Genomic DNA, 17,156 nt, shown 5'->3' with positions numbered 1-17,156 from the left:
CGGTTGGAAGTTGATGAGGAAGACGAGTGGGAGATTGCATAGGGTGTTTGTGGATGTTGGTTGGAGGGGTAGGATGATGGGGATGGTCAGTTCGTTTTCGAAGAATCTTCACGACGCGTCGTCGCTTTCTTCTCTCCGTGTTTACCCAACTGACCCAACGCTCTCTATCGCATATCCCGACTCTCCTTTTTGTACTTCCCAGTCCGACGAACCCGATTTCGACCTTCTCATCTACCCTCTCCCACCGATGGACTTCCCCTGCTTGCTCACCGTCCAACTCTCCCCTCTTCGATCCTCTCCTCCGCTCTCCCTCCTCGCCTCCTCAACCAAAGCTCACCCTTTCCCTCGTCTGCCGTTCTACCTCCGAGTCGCAGCCAAAGGAGTAGAGAACCTCGTCGCCGCTCAGTCGCTCGGTGCGCCCGAGGAAACCGAGGCGAGCAGGACGCGTCTTCGCGAAGCGGTCGATCGGATCTTGCAGCTGGACGCGGCGGAAGGAGGGGAGAGGACGAGGACGAGGTTGGCGACGGATGAGGAGCAGAGGGAGCTGAGGGAGGTTGGGTGGAGGAAGGTTTGGAGAGAGAAGGAAGGGCAGGAGGAGGGAGAGGAGGAGGGAGAGAAGGAGTCGGCGTTGGAGAGGACGTTTGATTTCGAAGGGGAGGAGGACGAGTGGGGATTGATTGAGAAGGCAGAGTCGAGGTTGAAGAGGTTGTTCTTGGAGCCTGAGTTCAGAATGAGCATGGGCATGGTGAGTAGTAGCCAGTTTCCTTTTCTCTCTTCTTCGTTCAAGGACGCGTTCCTTTCGACGTTTGCTTTTTTTCCTTTACTCTCGACTGACTTTTGTTCATTTTTCCCTTTCTTTCCGCCTTAACCAACCCACCCCTTGCAGACCCACCAACCCAACTTCACCCTCCTCCTCCTCCCCCTCCCTTCCTCCTCCTCCTCCTCCTCCTCGCCGTCCCTAACCATCCAACTCACCCCCGCTCCTTCCTCCCCTCCCCTCTCCCTCCTCACCCCGCTCAACACGTCCAACCTCTTCCACCGTCTCCCTGTATCGATGCTCTCCGCAGCCAACATCGTCAGCCACCTTGTCGAGAACACTCGGATCGGAACGGCCGTTCAGTACGCCGAGAGGCGGATCCGAGAGTTTGCGAGGCTCAGTGCCGAAGCGGATCCGGAGTTTTGGGCGGGGACGAGGGAGAGCGCGGAGGAGGTGATGGGGTCGTTGGTTGGAGGAGGAGGAGGGAAACTGGAGGAAGGGGAGTTGGGGACGTATAGGAAGAGGGAGGTTGGGAAGGGGAACAAGGGGAAGTTGTCGTCGAGCTCGAGTTCGATTCCATCCGAGGACAAGGACAAGGACGACAAGGAGGACGACGGCTCGAGTTTTGAAGCAGATTTCCTCGCCACCGCTACCGCCTCCTCCTCTCCTTTCCCCCCTCTCTCCTCCTCCTCCATCTCCCCAACCACACCAACCTCAACCGAACGAACCAACCTCTCCTTCCTCTTCAAAACCCGCACCCGCACCACCACCACCTCCTCCTCCTCCTTCGACGACGACGACAATTCGTTCTGGACGCTCCCCTCCACGTCCGACGTCCAAGAAAACAACCCTTTTCGACCCAACTGGATCGGTTCCAAACCTCTTCAACCGATGTTTCGTCTCCCGCAGGGGAGCTTACCGGACGCGTTGGACGAGGGAGAGGAGGAGTTAGAAGAGGAGGAGGAGGAGGGGATGGTGAAGCTTGGGACGGAGGAGGAGTTGGAGGTGGAGGTGAGAGAGGGAGGGAAAGGGAAGGTGGTGATGGATCCGGAGAGGGAGTTGAGGCAGTTGATGGATTTGGTGAAGGCGGGGAGGGGAGGGAGGGGATGAGAAGGGAGGGAGGGAGGGAGGGAAAGAGGGACGCGTCGCGGTTGCGTTCTTGATCATCGATCTTCGATCGGCAAGGGATAAAAGCGTGCCCCGTTGGAGACAGTCTTACTACCACCAAACTCGTTCGGATCGGAGGATCGCAGGCAGGCAGGGTCGGTCGTTTCGTTTCGAGGAACCGCAGGGCTCGTCGTCGACGCGTCGAGGACTCGGCCATCTCTCGCCAGGAGCGTCCTCCTTGCATGCTCTTCGTCGAACGCTTCTCCTCGTCGTCGTCGTCTCTGGGTCTCTCTACCATCTATCAACCACGTTCGGTTTCTTCCCTCTTAGCCACCGATTTCTGCAGATCTGGGTGAGCTTCAGTTCCCTCGTTTCGTCCTCCTTTGTTTCCCCTGACTGACTCTCGCTCGTTTCGTCACCCTAACCTGATTGCGGTCTTGTTTCAGACTACATACAGGAGGAGAAGCTCACGTTTGAGGGACGTGGCTTGGGACGGAGGGAAGGAGGGAAAGGAAGGAAGGATAAGATCAACAGCGTCGTCGTCGATCTAGATCAAATCGCTCGTTCTTTGCTTCGTTTTTTGGGTTCGCAGTTTTTTTTCTTTGGATCGAGATCAAACCGTATCCCTTGTGCGACCTCTTCTAACAGAGACGGCGAGTGAGAGAGAGAGAGAGAGTGAGAGTCGTGGCGTCGCGCGCGAGAGGATCCTCTCTCTTTCGGTGCTTTCCTTCCCTCTTGATACGTAAACTCGATTTTCGTCCAAAACTTTCACTCCCACTTCGACACTAGATAACTCTCTTTCCTCCTCCCTCTCTCTCTTGCGATCTCTACCAGTGAAAAACCTCAGAAAAGAACCCCCCCAACCAAACAAGCGAAACGACAATTTACTCTCCGCGTTCCGCTCTCTTGAAGGACACAGCTCGCCAGGCTCGACCTCGACCTCCTCCGCTCTCGAACCCCTTCCCCAACGACCACCATCTCTCGATCCAGCTCCTCGAATCCTTCGATCAGGACGTACCTTCTCTCTCTCAGTATCATCTACATCAGCAGCAACACCGTCGTCGTCGTTCGTCGTCGTCGACTTTCCTCCATCTCGAGCCAACGGGCAGCTCTCCTCCTTCCTCTCCTCTCCTCCTTCCTCCTTCCTCCTCGCCTCTCTCCCTCCTCGCCTCTCTTCCGCCTTTGTGAGCCATGACTTCAGAAACGACAGGAGGGTACGCTGGAGAGAGCAGTGGTGGGGAAGAAACAGGGAAGGGACTCAAGGAGTGGTGGAACAAGTTCAAGTCAAGCGGGAAAGGAGCTGGAGCGGCCAGCACTCCTGGTCTCGCAGCGACCAGGTCCAGGTCCAGAGAGAGGACGTATCAGTCTACTACTGCTACTACTAGTACAGGTTAGCAATTCTCTCTCTCTCTTCAGGGTTGTGGAAGGATAGAAAGGTGACGAGAGAGGAGGAAGGGAGGGAGGGAAGGAGTTATTCGTTCGAGCTGACCTTTCGTTTCTCCTTCCTTTCCTCTCCTCCTCCCTCCTTTTGTTTTTCCCCACAACAGCTCCAACAGAAGGTCGTCCAGTCTTTTCGATGCCTCTGAGCGAAGCCATCACCTACGCTTCCATCACCATCTCTACACCAGGACCGGACGGAACATTCTACGTCTGGGGAGTCGTCCCGACCGTCGTCGCTCGATGGTTCGTTTCTTTCCCAACCCTCTCTAATCCCTTTCCGTCCCTCCCTCCCTCAGCCCTCTGACTTCGCTTCTCTCTCTCTCGGGGTCTCTTACACAGTGGTCGCTACCTGAAGGAGAACGCAACAGAAGTGGAAGGAACGTTCAGAGTCTCGGGGAGCTCGAAACGGATGAAGGAGATTCAGGCTATCTTTGATCGACCGCCAAAGGTGAGCCGCCTCCCTCCCTTTTCAAGCTCTTCCAAAAAGGAGAAGTTGAATGTTTGTTCGGTTCGGAAACTCTGCAGTACGGGAAGTACATCAACTGGAGTGAAGTGCCTCACACGAGCCATGATGTCGCTACCATCTTCCGTCGGTTCTTGACCCAGATGCCTGTGAGTTGGTCGAACCTCCCGACATTTGGCTTTCTGAGGGTCGGTCCTGAGCTGATCAGTATACCTCTGGCTTCGCTCTTGCTTCGTAGGATTCCGTTATACCCGATTCGGTGAGCTTCGTTTTCGGTTCGAGAGGTGGAAAGAAGGAGTTAGTCGAGCTCACCTCTCCTTCTCCTCTCTTTCTGTCGCTCTCTCTTCACAGTTCTACCACGAGGTCAGTCTGCGTCGATGCTCTTCCTTCTCTTCCATAAGCTGACTCTCTTTCGTTTCCATCTGATCAGTTCCGAGATACCTACAGTGAGTCTCTCTTCATTCGCGTCTCGACGAAGACCGAGCTCACCCTCTTCGGCCCCTCCTTCCCTTTTCCCACAAGCCGACGACCCAACGAAGGAGAAGGCCACCGTCGAATCCTACAGCAACCTCATCAAACGACTACCCGTACCCAACAAATACCTCCTCCTCTACGTCCTCGATCTCCTCAGCGTCTTCGAGAAGAAGAGCGACAAGAACCTCATGACCGCAACGAGTGAGCCAGCCCTCCTCCCCAAATCGACGCGTCTCTCTCTCTCTTTCCTCTCTTTTTTTTCACTCGCTGACTCGCTCCCTTTCCTGCTTTCGCTTTACAGACCTCGCCGTCATCTTCCAACCTGGAATCCTCTCCCACCCGGACCACCGAATGCTCCCCTCCGAACACCCTCTGTCCCAGAAAGTGCTCGAGTTCCTCGTCACCCACGTCGACGACTTCTCGCCTCTCCTCGAATCCCGTCTCAAGGAAAACCCTTACCGTCGGACCTCCAAAGGGAAATCCTCCTCCTCTTCTACCTCACCACGACCTCATCACACCTCTACCAACAACCTCCCTCCTCCTCCTCTTACTCCTACTACATCGTCCTCCTCCTCCTCCTCCTCCAACGCCAACCCACCTCCCTCCTCCTCCTCTCGCCGCCAACAACCCGCTCCCGCTCCCTCTTCCTCGTCGTCTCACCACCACCACCAACAACAACAACCAAGCGGACGTCCTTCGACCCCTCCCCGCTCTACCCGCCTCTCCGACACCATGGCCGCCTCGGAATCCGACGACGATTTCCCCGGCGGGGTGGTGATTCGAATGGGAGATCCTGCTCGGACGCAGGAGAGGTTGCTGAGTCGGTCGAAATCGACGTCGGCGACGAGCAAACCTGGAGGAGGGAGGGGGCCGTCGTCGTCGAGGAGCGTTTCGGGAGGAGGAGGAGTGGGGACGAGTAGTCCTGGGCATAGCAGTTTGAGAGCGGAGGATGGGAACGGAGGAAGTACCGGGAGGGGAACACCGACGACGATGGGGACGGGAGCGGGAGCGGGAGCGGGAGCGAGCGTGAGGAGGAGGAGTACGGCGCCGAGTAATAGGAGGCTGGAAGGTGGGGGGGTCAGTGGTGGGGGTGGGGGTGGGAGGAGGAAGAAGATTGTCGAGGAGGAGAAGAAGCGGGAGGAGTTGGCGTTGACGGCGGGGGGGAAGAAGTCTGTTTTCGGTGCGGCTTGATCCTCTTTTTTTCCCGTCTCGTTTTTTTTTCTTCTTTTCTTTTCTTTCGTCGCTTTTTTCGGTTTCTCGAATTTCAATCTCGGATTTTCTTTTTGGTTCCCTCTCTTTGTTGGTGGACATTGTTCTCCTTCCTTCTCGTTTTCCCTCCTTAACGTCTTACGCCCATCTCGTATATCTCCAAAACGCACATCTTTTCTCTTCTTCTTCGTTGTCTCTCTTGCTTTTTCACGTCCGTAACGCGTCGTCTCGACGTCCTTTTCTCTCTCGTTCTCGTTCTCGGTTTCGGTTTTCGGTTTGGTTGTCTAGGTTCCCTTTTTCTTTGAGGGTGGGGTTTTTTTCCCTACGCATATCTAACGAAACAATCTGTTCTTGTTCTTGGGACCTTTTTCTGTTAGTCTAGGTCGTGTTTTGCTGAGAGAGGGAGAGAGAGAGAGCGGGAGAGAGAGGGGCGAGGAACAAAGGTCGGTCGTCGCAGGCACGTAAGACAGGCGTGTGATGTTTCCGCTGGCGGGAATCTGTTTTACGGAAAGAGGTGACTGTTGCCGGAATACCTCTCTTCGAAAAAATGAACGAGGTTTGTAGGGAAATATGAACGAAGAGGCGGGCTTAAGTCCAAAAGAAACCACCCACGACGCGTCGCGAGGGGACCAAATCTTTGAGATCGACTCGACGCTTCGTCTTCGTTGAATCCATTTGATTGGATCGAGGGGTACCTCTCTTCAAGTGAGTTGAAGTAGAACAGTGCACGAAGGGAGATGAGGCTGAGGGGTAAGGAAGAGAAGGAGGGAAGACAGAGAGAGAGAAAGACGAGAATCGGAGGAGAGACGCAGCGCGACCGATGGTACGAGTCCGACTAGGAGATTCCTGGAGAAAAGAGAGGGAGAAGAAGAAGAGTCGATGATGTTCTCGAAGATGGAATTGATTCGAGTTTGCAAGCTAGGTGGCCGTTAGGAATCAAGACGACCGAGGGAGGTCAGAAGGAGGAGGAGATTTCGACGAGCTTGAAGCCTTGCCCTCAACGACGACACCACCTCCCTTCTTTCCTTCCCTCTTTCTTCGAAGCATGACTAGTCGACTCAAGAGGAAGTTGGACGACGTTCAACCTTCGTCCAATATGTCTGAATCCTTCTGCCAGGTCAGTCCTCATTCGGGCCCTTCCTTCAGCTCTCGACCCAACACCGAAGCTCAATCAGCTCACCTCCCTTCCCTTCCTTTCCCTCTGCGCTCATTGTACAGATCGGAACACCTTTACCACCTCTCGCCAACACCAAGAAGGACGATGGAGAGTTTGTGCCTCTTTGGAAGCAGGAGGTGAGCTCCGTTTTCCACCCCATCGCTTCCAGCTTCGAGCTCACCTCGACTTCCTCCTTCCTTCCTTTCCCCCTCGACTCGCTCGCTGACTTGTCTTTTTCCATTCTTTCTCTCTCTCGTAGGTCAAAGACGATCAAGGACGTCGTCGTTTGCACGGAGCCTTCACCGGAGGATTCTCAGCAGGATACTTCAACTCGGTCGGATCGAAAGAAGGATGGACTCCTTCCACCTTCGTCTCCTCTCGGACTCAACGAGCTCAGCCAGCTCAGAAACCAGAGGACTTCATGGACGAGGAGGATTTAGCGGCTATGAAGGAGGAGCAGAAGCTGGAGACGAAGGAAGGTTTCGGGGTTGAAGGGAGGAAAGGGAAGGGTAGAGCTGGAACTGACGAGAGGTGCGTCTTCCCTCCCTCTCCCCCGCTCTATCGACCTTTACTCGTTTCGTCGAGCTCACTCCCTCTTTCTTCGCTCCTGAATCTCACAGCAACCTGCCCGACTTCCTCTCCGATCTCGTCACTCCCTCCACTTCTGGTATCGGTTCCAAACTCCTCAGCAAGCTGGGCTGGCGTCCAGGTCAAGGAGTCGGTCCTCGAATCACCGCTCGAGCTCTCAAGCTTCAGGACTCCAAGGCCTCCCTCTACGACCGAGTCATCTCTAGGAAGAAGGACAAGAATACCGATGGAGACGAGGCTGAAGACGAGGCTGAAGGTGGAGACGACGACGAGGCGAAGAAGCATCTGTTCGCTCCCAGAGACACGCCGTTGCGAGTGTACCCTGCCAAAGACGGAAGCGAGGGACTGGGTTGGGTTCGAGGAGCTGGGTTGGAGAGAGGTCAGGGTGCGAAGGACTCAGAGGGAGGAGATGCTAGTGGGTCTGGAGGAGTGAACTCGACTGGTGAATCTCTTTTTCAGTTCTTCGAAACTCAACTTCGAGCTGATCCTTCCCTCTCCTTTCGCTTCTTCAGGTTTCGGTTACGGGATCGAGGACGCCGACGAGGACGATGCAGACGTCTATGGAACTTCGTCGACAGCAGCGAGCATCTCTTCGGGACCAGGTCGTTTCGCTTTCCATCAAGACGACGACGAGGACGTTCTCCGGATGGGTTCTTCTTCCTCGAGACGAGCTCCCCTCAAGGTTCGTTCGTTCCTCTGTCGTTGCTTCGATTCTCGTACTGACCGATGTCCCTTCTATTCATATCAGCCTACAACCACCAATGCTACCGCTTCCACTTCGACCTGGCACGACGGTCGACCAGTCGTTCGAGGGTTCACCGTCGCGTCCGATCCCGTCAAGGTCGATCGATGGTTCGCTCCTCCCGAGGTACCTCAGGGATGGGAACCTCGTCCTTCGAGGATCTGGAATCGAGGCAAGAAGTGGGACTTGACTTCTTCAACGACGCCGGCGGACCTGAAGGGCAAGGGAAGGGAGATCATCGATGGAGACGAGGCTTGGAGGAGAAGGCAGGCGATGTCGTCCGATCAGGTGAGTCCATCCGCCTTATTTCGTCACCCATCACGAAGGTTGGGATACTGAACTCGAAGGTCTTGTTTTCACGATCTCCAGAGAGGAGCTCTTCTGGGAGAGAAGAAGCCACAACTCGAGTCGGAATTCCCTTCGGTCGCCGTCGCGTCTTCGGAACCTCCCGTCAAAGCTTCAGTCAAATCGGTCTTCGACTTCATGTCAGCAAAGGATCGAGAACGGATAGCTTCTCTCACCGCTCCCAAACCTTCCACCTCCTCCACCTCTACGCCAGCTCCCAACGCTCCTCCTCCACCCCCTCCTCCGCCAACGTTCGTCGTCCCAACGGTCGACGCTCCAACAGCCAACGGAGCTCTCCACGGCTTCATGCCTTTCGGCGACAACCCAGCTCGACAAGCCCGCTACCGAGCCTACCTCACCTCCCAAGCTACCCACACCGATCCCACGTCCATTCTCAGCACCATCCTTCCTGGTCAAACCCAATCCTCTCTCCTTCGGGAGCTCACCGACTTCCAAGCAGCAGCTCAGATCTTCCGACCCATGAGCGCGTCGATGTCGAACCGGTTCACCTCAGCTACAACAGCAGCAGCAGGAGGGGATACTCAGACGACGAAGGCTGGACTCTTCGTTCTGGATCCAAAGGAGCGAGCCGAGAGGATAGCTACGAAGGAGAGGGAAGCCGAGGAGGAGAGGTTGGAGAGGCTCAAGCCTAGGATTCCAGAGAACGAGACTCCGATGCAGCAGGCAGCGAGGATGGGGATGTACGGCCCTTTGACGAGGACGGTCAAGGAGTTCTTCCCCGTCAAGCTCCTCTGCAAGAGGTTTGGAGTCCAGGATCCTCACCCCGAAGGACCTTCGAGCGCCGACGATGTAGGAGCATTTGCTCAGGCCAACAGATCGAGTCTCAAACCCGTCGTCGACCCCAACGCCTGGCAGTCGAAGTTCGTTCACGTCGTTCCTTTATCGGCCGCGTCGTCAAACGAGAAGGAGGAGGTCGTCGAAGCTGCTTCAACCGTCGTCGACGATGGAGAGGAAGGGAAGGAGGGAGGAGAAGTGCCGGCGGATCGACCTTCGATGGATATCTTCAAGGCTATCTTCGCTTCGGACGACGAGTCTTCCGACGACGACGAAGAAGACAAGGAGGAATCGATCATGCTCGACGCGTCGATAGTCAAACCCTCCCTCCCTCTTCCCTCCTCCTCCTCCTCAACCACTACATCTCGTCTTCCACCTCCATCCAACCTCCCACCACCGCCTCCACCACCCTCAGCTCTCTCCTCCTCCCTCGACCCAACCTCCTTTCGACCGACCTTCCTCTCCAAATCCGCTCGAGATGAAGACGACGCTCCTTCGGCCTCGACTTCCTCGAAACCCAAGAAGGACAAGGACAAGCCGAAAAAATCCAAGAAGTCGAAGAAGGCTCTGATCTCGTTCGAGGAGGGAGACGAGGAGGACGAGGAGAAGGAGGACGCGGGCGAGAAGGAGGCGAGAAGCAGGAAGAGGGAGGCTGAGAGGAAGAGGAGGAGAGAAGAGAAGGAGGATGGGGAGGAGAAGGACAGGAAGAAGGTGAAGGCGGTGGAGAAGGAGAAGGAGAAGGAGGAGGAAGGGGAAGACGTATGGGTAGAGAAGAAGGTGGTCGTCGCGTCCGCGTCGACGGGGCAGGGAGGGAGGAAGAGAGCTTCTGATTTCTTGTAGTAGCGGAGAACGAGCTCTGTAGGCTAGTGCTGATTGTATCTGGCTTTTTGATGCTCGTCCCAATCTTCCGAAGGGAAGTCGGAGTGCTGATTGAAGGGGAGGAGGAGCGCGTCGTGCCTTGTTTCAGCTTTGATTTGACGCGTCGAGAAGTCGGCTTCGAGGAGGTGTGGACGTTCTACTGTAAAGTGAAGGGTTCTGGGAGGGGTTGTGAGGGGTACCTCTATCGAAGTTCGTGGGAGGAACGACGCTGGCGAGTGCTCGTTGAGGTTTCAGCTCTAGGAGGCTTTGGGGTGGGCTGGGAGAAGGGAAGGTCGGAACTAGGCTACTGCTACGGGCGACTTGAGAACTACGCGAGGGAGAATGAGAACTACTACTGGGCGACTTGACTGCGAGACTGGTTCTGGAGAAGGGAAGCTGAGAAAGGGAGACGAGAAGGGAAGCTGAGAAGTTGACCAATTCTGGGGTGAAAGTTGATGGATAGCAAGAAGGTCAAAACTGGTCCACTCTTTATACTAAATACGGTCCGCAGTCCAACGCGCAGCGAGAGAAACAGGAGCAGGAGAGAGTAGCTAGGGAAAGGGAAGGCGGAACGCGAGACACGTCGCAAAGGCTTCAGCGGTCACAGCAAATCAAAAGGGGTATAAACTATAAAAGGGAAGAGGCAGAGAAGGCGAGAACTGAGACAAATATGTATTCAACGTAGAGAGTCGAGACAGAAGGGAGGGTCGAGAGCAAAAGGGAACGCGACAGGTGAGACGCGTCGCAGAGAGAAGGGTTTCAGGCAAAGGGATCTACAGAAAGGGAAGAGTCGGTGAAGGGAAGAGGAGAACTAAGTATAAACAGAAGGGCGAGGCCCAGAACCTATCGAAGCGGGGTTTCTAACCGAGAAGGGAAAAGGAGAAGAGACGCGTCGTGACCAAAACAAAAGAAAGAACGGAACGAGAAGAACTCCACACTTCCTCTCCAAACCCCCACAGAGGACTGATCCTTTCTTCTTTCTTTCGAAGAAGTACGATCGCACTCTGGAGGTCGAAACGTCTTCGACCGTGCGCTGCTCGCAGACCTCTTCGCGACGAGGAGACTAACCTCGAAATCCAGGAGGTCGGGGGCTTTGAACGAGCTCACTACTCCTCCCCTTCCCTTCCACTCTCCCTTTCTTTTTCGTCATGCTCGTGAATGGAAGCGCAAGAGGCCCGTCTACACTCGGTCTCGGTTCGAACTACGCCATCTTCCTGGATGAGTTCTCTCCCCTCCTTCAGGGCTTCACGTCAATCCTTGCGGTTCGTCCTCCTCCCTTCCTTTTCGCCGCCATCTTCCTCATTTCTCGCACGCTCCGAGCCCATTCTGATGCTCACTATTTTGCACCTTCTTGCACCTTTCAGACCTCTCATCCCAACCTCAAGATCGTCAGAGAGGTCTCTCTCGCTACCCACGTCGTTTTGGATCGCACCGACGCTTCCATCCACCTCGAGAGATACCTGCTATCCCAGCACTCCTCGGTCAAGGTCGTCAGTGGAGAGTGGTTGAACCAGTGCTTGAAGCAAGGGAAGATGGTATCGGAGCATGGGTTTGGGCTGAGGGACGTGCTTGCGGAGGGAGAGGGTGGAGCTCGAGATCAGAAGGACGAGGAGTCGTCGAAGAGGTGAGCTCTCCTTCCCCTTCTCCTCGCTCGCATGTTTGTAGATTTCACGGAAGGTGACCTTTACTGAATTGCTGCTGTATATCTCGTGCTCGTATGCTCAGAGTTCGAGCTCAATCAGAGCATCATCAACATCGACAGGACGAAAACACCAACGGAAGACGACCCGCTGATGGTGACGCTGGTACCGGGTGAGTCCTCGATCTGTATCTGCTGCACGAAAATAAAATAAAAAACAATCTTGAACGTTTCTAATCACCCTTGGACCATTCTCAGATCCTCATCCGGATCGAACAAGAAGCTGAAGGTCGACGGGAACGAACGCGTCGTCGTCAACGGAAACGGAAACGGAAACGGGTTCGTTCGTCTTCAGTTTCATCTCCTAGCTTCGCCTCTTTGGGAGGTCTAGGAACCTTCTCGTTTAACATATCTTGACAGGGTCCTTGAATTTCTACCAGAACCACCGAGGAATCAGTCCACGAACATCGAAGAAGCTCTTCGGCCGTCGTCGTCGACAAGATCGGGAGGTCCACTCGACGTGAGTCCCTACCTATCTCTCGCCCCACACCTGCTCGAATTAGTTACTGATTCTCATCTGTCGTTCTCTGACATCCTCTCAGAATCCTCCACCTTCGCCCTCCCAGCCGACACGAAGGATCAAGTCCGTACTTCTCCCTCTCCCAACAGCCCAGCTTCCTCGACCTCGCACTCGTTCGCTTCTTCGTCTGGACAAGGCTACCGAATCGGAGAGAGGCTTCCCGGCTGTCCACATGATCGACCGAGCTGCCACTTCTGTGGGAAATGGGAGGAGCGCAAGTGGAATCCAAACTTCAAGGACGAGCAAGGGAACAGAGTCGACCATACGTGCAGAGAGTGCGCCAAGTTCGTCGAAGAGAAGATGACCTCGGCTAGCGATGTAGGAGGGGTATGTGGGTCGAGTTTGGAAGCGACGACGAGGTTACTGGTTGTGGAGGGAGAGGGGAAGAGAGCTCGAGCGATGCAAGGAGTCTAGTCGCTTTTCTCCTTGGTCTCGGTCGTTTTTTGATGACATTGTGCCTCTCAAAAGGATCTCATGGACTCAGGGAAGGAAGAGTGGAGCGACGTTGAAGCCGACGAGAAAGATCAAGAGCTTCGCTGAAACGAGTTGCCCGACGCGCCGAGAAGAGTCGACGAGACTGAAGAAAACGTTTGTATCTTGTTGAATTTGTCTGGGATGTGAACGCAGACAATTTGATGCATGAATAGTCACTAACATAGCTCGAGGCGTAGCAAAGAAATGAAAACTCTTCAACCCAAACTCGGATCGACGCGTCGTCGCCCGTCCCGCCGTCTCCCTCCCTCCCCGCTCAACCTCGACCTCAAGCATACGACTAGTACCCAGGCACCACCGCCGGAAACCTAATCGCCCTGATCTTCTCTCCTCTCTCAACCATCTTCCTCGTTTCCCAAACCAACCTCTCCTCCTGTCCCATCGCTGCTTCACCCTCCGTCAACTCGCCCTCTCCCAAGGCCATCCTCCCCTTCGACCATTCGAAACACTCCCTGCAGGTATCCAGAACCTTGTGCAGGACCTTCGTCGCGTCTTGAGGATCCGTCCAGGCAAAGGAAGGCTCGTACCACGACGACGACGAGAGCTCGGAGCAGAACCAGCAGAAGTCGTCCTCGTCCTCGCAGTCCGCTGGTCTCGTACCTACTCGAAGGAGAGGGTTGGGGACGAGGTTGAGGGGTGGAAGAGACTGCGGGGAGGAAGGATGGTTGGAAAGGGAAGGAGAGGGGGAGTGGACGGGAAGTGGACGGTGTTGGGACGACGAGGAAGCAAAGGAGGAGATTTGGTGAGGAGTGTGGAGGGGATACGACGATCCAGCGATGACTCCGTGAGTGTTGAAAGTAGGTTTGGACGAGAAGGTCGATGCTCGAGGGGAGGAAGGAGGAGTCGAACCTCGAGGTCGAGCGAGGTGAGATCCGACGACCGACCTTCTTCCTCCTGAGTCGTCCCTTCTTTCCGAAGGTCCTTCGAAGGGGTCGAGCTGCATGAGGTCCTCGACGCGCTTTTGGGTGTTGACTTCCGAAGGTCCTGTACGTCGCTCGTTCTCGTCCTCAGACGACGACTTTCCCCTTCTCCTCCTCTTGTCCTTCCTTGAGGAGGACTCGGCCGTCCTGAGAGCAGCGATGGCGATGACGAATCGACCTCTTTCCTTCTCGTAGCGATGTTTTGTAGCTCGATGACTTCTGCCGTTACTCTGAGATCAAGACGAAAGAAACGAACATGGGAGGTCAGAACGAGAGTGTGTCGACGCGTTCTGGTCCGACGGAAGCAAAGCAGATCAAGGACTCACCCCTTTCGAAAAAGCTGCATAAACGCTCTCCAAACTCTCTCCCGATGATCGTCCAGCTAGCATCCCAATCAACTTCGTATCCTCCTCGAGGGACCACGATTGACTTGTCTTTTTCGACGACGAGGTACCCGTAGCGGGCTGATGGGTTCGATACCAGTAGCTTGAGACGCCGATGAGAGATCGGGAAGGATACTGTGAGCAAAGGTGAATCAAGGGAAACGAGAGAAACGAAGGAATTAGTCAGTGGTCAGCGACGAAAGAGGCGAGGTGCGACGCGGAAGAGGAAGGAAGCGGGCGACGGACCTTCTTGATGAACTTGACGAACGCTTGAGCGTGGGTTGAGGACGATTCGATGAGTTTCCGGAGATCTTCAGTCTCCTTCGTAGAGTACTGATACCTACGTAAGAGAAGAGGAACGAGGGAGAGAGGGTGAGCCGAGGACGAGACGAGACGAGACGAGGGCCGACGCGGAGCGAGCGGTGTGAGAGAAGAGTGGAGGCAAGGACTTACTTCTGTCCAGCCTTGGGATCGAAGCTGAAGACACGAAGAGGGAGGTCAGTAAGGTAATAAATGGCTCAGCAAGGAACGAGCAGGACGGAGAAGGAGAGGAGGAACGAACTCGTCGTTGTCGCCTGCTTCCCGTCTGTGTCGAGCTCCCTCCTCCTCCTCTCCCATGGACTCCTCTCCTTCCGTCGCAGTTTCGACGTGATACTCCTCCTCAGGGAGACATTTCTCAGCCACGAACGAATCGTGGAACCAGTCGAGGGAGACGACGTGCTGTCCGAGAGAAGGGTTGGCGAAGTCGTGAGGTTCAGCGGAGATGTCGATGATGAGATGGGTCGCTCTCTCGGGGGACCGAGTGGTGCATTTGGGGAGGTCGGCGTCTCGAAGACGAGTCTGTAAGGGGAAGGAGAGGAGGAGTGAGCTCGCCGAAGATCGGAAAGAGAAGAAGAGATCGAGCTCACCTTAAGAATCCTCTGAGTCTCCAGAGTTCTCGACGATTCAGGGTCGAAGTAGAGAGCCAAAGTTCGGTCGTAGATCCAGGAGAGATTGAACGAAAGAGTCGGAGCTCCTGCTGCTGGGACGGAGGGACGTCGAGCGTTGGAAGGATGGGAAGAGGTCATCGTGAAGTGATAAGGAAAGGGAGATCTTGAGCTTGATGTGGTTGAGGGAGAAGATAGGAAAAGGTCAAAAGATGAGTTGCCAGGACTGAATAAGCTGGGAAAACGTCGGAATGGGCGTTTGATGGTCAGCGGGAGGGGAAAGGGAGGAGCTTGGGGCTTTCCTATCCCTCAACTTCCCCTATCGTCTTTTCGAAGGTTTTCACCTCGCCAAACTCTCTTCTCGCTAACCACCATCTTGACTTTGAAGAAGAACTCTCTTTTCAGATGGACTTCCAGCCTGAATCTTCCTCCTTTGCTCAAGGTCGAGCTCACCTTCTCCTTCCTCCTCCTCCTCCTCCTCCTCCTCTTTCGGCTCTTGCTCGCCCCTCCTCCTTCCAAGATCCCAACTCAGCTCGCTACAACCCTCCTTCTCTCACCTGGCCTCTAGGATTCATCATCTACCTGGATCCAATATCAGTCGAGGTCGCCAACTTCTACGAGCAAGTGGGGGTTCGTTCTTCCTCTGCTCTCGTTCTTTCCCTTGCTCTCTCCCTTCTCACCTCTCCCAAGCTCACTCGAGCCTTTATGTTTCTCTTGTAGGATCTGCCTCTCTTTCCCACCATCACCAATGATCACTCCAAGGCCACTCACTTCGTCATCGACCCAAAGTCAGACTTCGCTCCCTTCGCTCATCACCTCCTTCGACCCGAATCCTCCTCTCAACGCCTCGTTCTTCTCTCCTGGATCGAGGAATCGCTCAGAAACAGCAGTTGGGAATCGGAGGAGGAGTTCTTGTTCAAGCTCGAGACTCCCAGATCTCGTGGGGGACAGGAGGTGAAGGACAAAGGGAAGGGGAGGGAGCGGCTCGTCAGGTTCGTTTCGTGCTCTCTTCTTGCCTCGACGCGTCTGGGGAGGGAAGAGCGCTGAAATGCCCATCTTCTCCTCTCTCGACTTCTTCCTCCATCGCTTGAACAGTCGTTCAGTCGAGACCTCGTCCACGTCGAGATCCTTCCGAGAGAAATGGACGTCTTCGGAGAAGGAGAGCCTGGCGTCGTTCTTGGCCATCGAGGTCAACGATCCCTTCTCGAAGGACTCGAACGGTCTCAACGGATTCGACTTGTACGCTAAGACGGATGTGAGTTCATCCCTCGTTTCTGCTTTGCCTTCGTTGTGAAACGTTTCCTGACGGCCCGACAACCCCCTTTTTTTTGTTCAGCTCACGACGCGTTCCGCTCAGGGCTGCAGAAACTTTCACGATCGACACGACGACTGGTTCAAAAGGCGGATTCGAGAGATTCGAAATGATCCGACATCGTGAGTGAGATTTGCCGTGGTCGCAGTCTTTCGAACGAGAAGACGAGGGGCGTCGTCGACGCGTCGCTCACCAGGCGCCTCTTCGCTCCACAGACTGGAAAATGCTGGGAGCGCCTTGTGGGAGATCGGAGAACAGGATGAGGACAGCGAGGAGGACGAGGAAGACTACGGTTCTGGCTCAGTCGAGGATGATGGGACTTACGGAGGCGAACTTGCTTCGTGAGTCTGGGTTTCGTCGTTCCTATCTTTTGCTAGACTGACTCGAGCCTTCTATTCCCTTTCATCCAGACACGAACAGCTCCAAGCCTACTCCGATACCGAGAAGTTTGACTTCCTTCGATGCCTTCAGAGTTCTTCGACGGTGACCGAGGCTGCGGCGAAGTTCAACAAGATGGTGAGCTCTTCTCTCTCCCTCCCTTTTCGAACCTCGTACTCGCTCTACCGAACGACAACTCACCAGCATCTCCATTGCGTCCCATGCAGTCCCAGAGATCCGTCTCCTCTGGAAGGAATCACTACCAGAAGCACAGATTGACGAGGTTCCTCGGACTCCCTCGTCCTTCTCCTGGTTCGTGGACGCTCGAGGAGGACCAGCATCTCATTCATCTTCTCGCCAAGGCCGATCGCCCTCTCGTGGAGGTCTTTGAAACGTTCCAATCGAAGGTGATATCGCTTCTTCTCATGTCGTTGACCTTCAATCAACGAGCGACGCGTCGTTTCTGACGACCGCCTCTCGATTTCACTTTCAAACACTCTCCTTCTTCCTGCCTTTTCCTTGATCAGAATCCAAGACGAACCATCGCATCCATCGAGTCTTATCACAAGAAACACGAACACCGACTAGCTAC

The 17,156-nt window shown here is 55.0% G+C and overlaps 6 protein-coding genes across 6 annotated transcripts; 5 read left to right on the top strand and 1 right to left on the bottom strand.

Moving 5' to 3' along the window:
- The first annotated feature begins 701 nt into the window (after nt 1-701).
- BDY24DRAFT_383197 (uncharacterized protein) lies at nt 702-1,875 on the top strand. The gene is made up of 2 exons (XM_076639629.1): nt 702-745; nt 887-1,875. The coding sequence occupies exons 1-2, from the start codon at nt 731-733 to the stop codon at nt 1,865-1,867; spliced, it is 996 nt and encodes a 331-aa protein (XP_076498679.1). The 5' UTR covers nt 702-730; the 3' UTR covers nt 1,868-1,875.
- A 918-nt stretch (nt 1,876-2,793) lies between these two features.
- BDY24DRAFT_439918 (Rho GTPase activation protein) lies at nt 2,794-5,807 on the top strand. The gene is made up of 9 exons (XM_076644480.1): nt 2,794-3,254; nt 3,412-3,547; nt 3,644-3,752; nt 3,830-3,916; nt 4,006-4,026; nt 4,119-4,130; nt 4,198-4,213; nt 4,290-4,442; nt 4,543-5,807. Exons 1-9 carry the CDS (start codon nt 3,056-3,058, stop codon nt 5,430-5,432), a joined length of 1,623 nt encoding a protein of 540 aa, XP_076498678.1. The 5' UTR covers nt 2,794-3,055; the 3' UTR covers nt 5,433-5,807.
- A 642-nt stretch (nt 5,808-6,449) lies between these two features.
- BDY24DRAFT_278174 (uncharacterized protein) lies at nt 6,450-10,025 on the top strand. The gene is made up of 7 exons (XM_076636957.1): nt 6,450-6,567; nt 6,669-6,743; nt 6,866-7,137; nt 7,227-7,636; nt 7,707-7,876; nt 7,943-8,224; nt 8,306-10,025. Exons 1-7 carry the CDS (start codon nt 6,496-6,498, stop codon nt 9,914-9,916), a joined length of 2,892 nt encoding a protein of 963 aa, XP_076498677.1. The 5' UTR covers nt 6,450-6,495; the 3' UTR covers nt 9,917-10,025.
- A 1,031-nt stretch (nt 10,026-11,056) lies between these two features.
- Nucleotides 11,057-12,572, top strand: BDY24DRAFT_278167 (uncharacterized protein). Its single transcript, XM_076636956.1, has 6 exons — nt 11,057-11,196; nt 11,299-11,558; nt 11,660-11,746; nt 11,832-11,912; nt 12,014-12,093; nt 12,176-12,572. The coding sequence occupies exons 1-6, from the start codon at nt 11,083-11,085 to the stop codon at nt 12,565-12,567; spliced, it is 1,014 nt and encodes a 337-aa protein (XP_076498676.1). The 5' UTR covers nt 11,057-11,082; the 3' UTR covers nt 12,568-12,572.
- Nucleotides 12,573-12,896: 324 nt separating this feature from the next.
- On the bottom strand, nt 12,897-15,136 carry BDY24DRAFT_439916 (uncharacterized protein). Its single transcript, XM_076644479.1, has 6 exons — nt 14,857-15,136; nt 14,507-14,788; nt 14,402-14,421; nt 14,195-14,288; nt 13,892-14,083; nt 12,897-13,795 (listed from the first exon to the last, which is right to left on the bottom strand). The coding sequence occupies exons 1-6, from the start codon at nt 15,013-15,015 to the stop codon at nt 12,926-12,928; spliced, it is 1,617 nt and encodes a 538-aa protein (XP_076498675.1). The 5' UTR covers nt 15,016-15,136; the 3' UTR covers nt 12,897-12,925.
- Nucleotides 15,137-15,327: 191 nt separating this feature from the next.
- On the top strand, nt 15,328-16,129 carry BDY24DRAFT_433858 (uncharacterized protein; the record flags this gene model as incomplete). Its single annotated transcript, XM_076644131.1, has 3 exons — nt 15,328-15,504; nt 15,595-15,866; nt 15,970-16,129. Coding segments are annotated over 3 exons (609 nt in total), but the record flags the coding sequence as incomplete, so codon positions are not given.
- Nucleotides 16,130-17,156: the final 1,027 nt, after the last annotated feature.

The sequence above is a fragment of the Mrakia frigida genome (assembly GCF_051309035.1).
Source record: "Mrakia frigida strain ATCC 22029 unplaced genomic scaffold BDY24scaffold_8, whole genome shotgun sequence".
NCBI lineage: Eukaryota > Fungi > Basidiomycota > Tremellomycetes > Cystofilobasidiales > Mrakiaceae > Mrakia > Mrakia frigida.
This window is presented reverse-complemented; position numbering and strand designations above follow the sequence as displayed.

What these genes read in the sequence shown, in the direction of transcription:
- BDY24DRAFT_439918 (XM_076644480.1), top strand. Translation starts at nt 3,056, where the DNA reads ATGACTTCAGAAACGACAGGAGGGTACGCTGGAGAGAGCAGTGGTGGG. An exon ending in CCGACCGTCGTCGCTCGATG is followed by an intron (nt 3,548 to 3,643) that starts GTTCGTTTCTTT and finishes TCTCTTACACAG; the next exon opens with TGGTCGCTACCTGAAGGAGA. An exon ending in GAACCTCATGACCGCAACGA is followed by an intron (nt 4,443 to 4,542) that starts GTGAGCCAGCCC and finishes TTCGCTTTACAG; the next exon opens with ACCTCGCCGTCATCTTCCAA.
- BDY24DRAFT_278174 (XM_076636957.1), top strand. Translation starts at nt 6,496, where the DNA reads ATGACTAGTCGACTCAAGAGGAAGTTGGACGACGTTCAACCTTCGTCC. An exon ending in TGTCTGAATCCTTCTGCCAG is followed by an intron (nt 6,568 to 6,668) that starts GTCAGTCCTCAT and finishes CTCATTGTACAG; the next exon opens with ATCGGAACACCTTTACCACC. An exon ending in TGGAGGAGTGAACTCGACTG is followed by an intron (nt 7,637 to 7,706) that starts GTGAATCTCTTT and finishes TCGCTTCTTCAG; the next exon opens with GTTTCGGTTACGGGATCGAG.
- BDY24DRAFT_278167 (XM_076636956.1), top strand. Translation starts at nt 11,083, where the DNA reads ATGCTCGTGAATGGAAGCGCAAGAGGCCCGTCTACACTCGGTCTCGGT. An exon ending in GCTTCACGTCAATCCTTGCG is followed by an intron (nt 11,197 to 11,298) that starts GTTCGTCCTCCT and finishes TGCACCTTTCAG; the next exon opens with ACCTCTCATCCCAACCTCAA. An exon ending in GACGAGGAGTCGTCGAAGAG is followed by an intron (nt 11,559 to 11,659) that starts GTGAGCTCTCCT and finishes TCGTATGCTCAG; the next exon opens with AGTTCGAGCTCAATCAGAGC.
- BDY24DRAFT_439916 (XM_076644479.1), bottom strand. Translation starts at nt 15,015, where the DNA reads ATGACCTCTTCCCATCCTTCCAACGCTCGACGTCCCTCCGTCCCAGCA. An exon ending in AGACTCAGAGGATTCTTAAG is followed by an intron (nt 14,789 to 14,856) that starts GTGAGCTCGATC and finishes TTCCCCTTACAG; the next exon opens with ACTCGTCTTCGAGACGCCGA. An exon ending in ATGCAGCTTTTTCGAAAGGG is followed by an intron (nt 13,796 to 13,891) that starts GTGAGTCCTTGA and finishes TCTTGATCTCAG; the next exon opens with AGTAACGGCAGAAGTCATCG.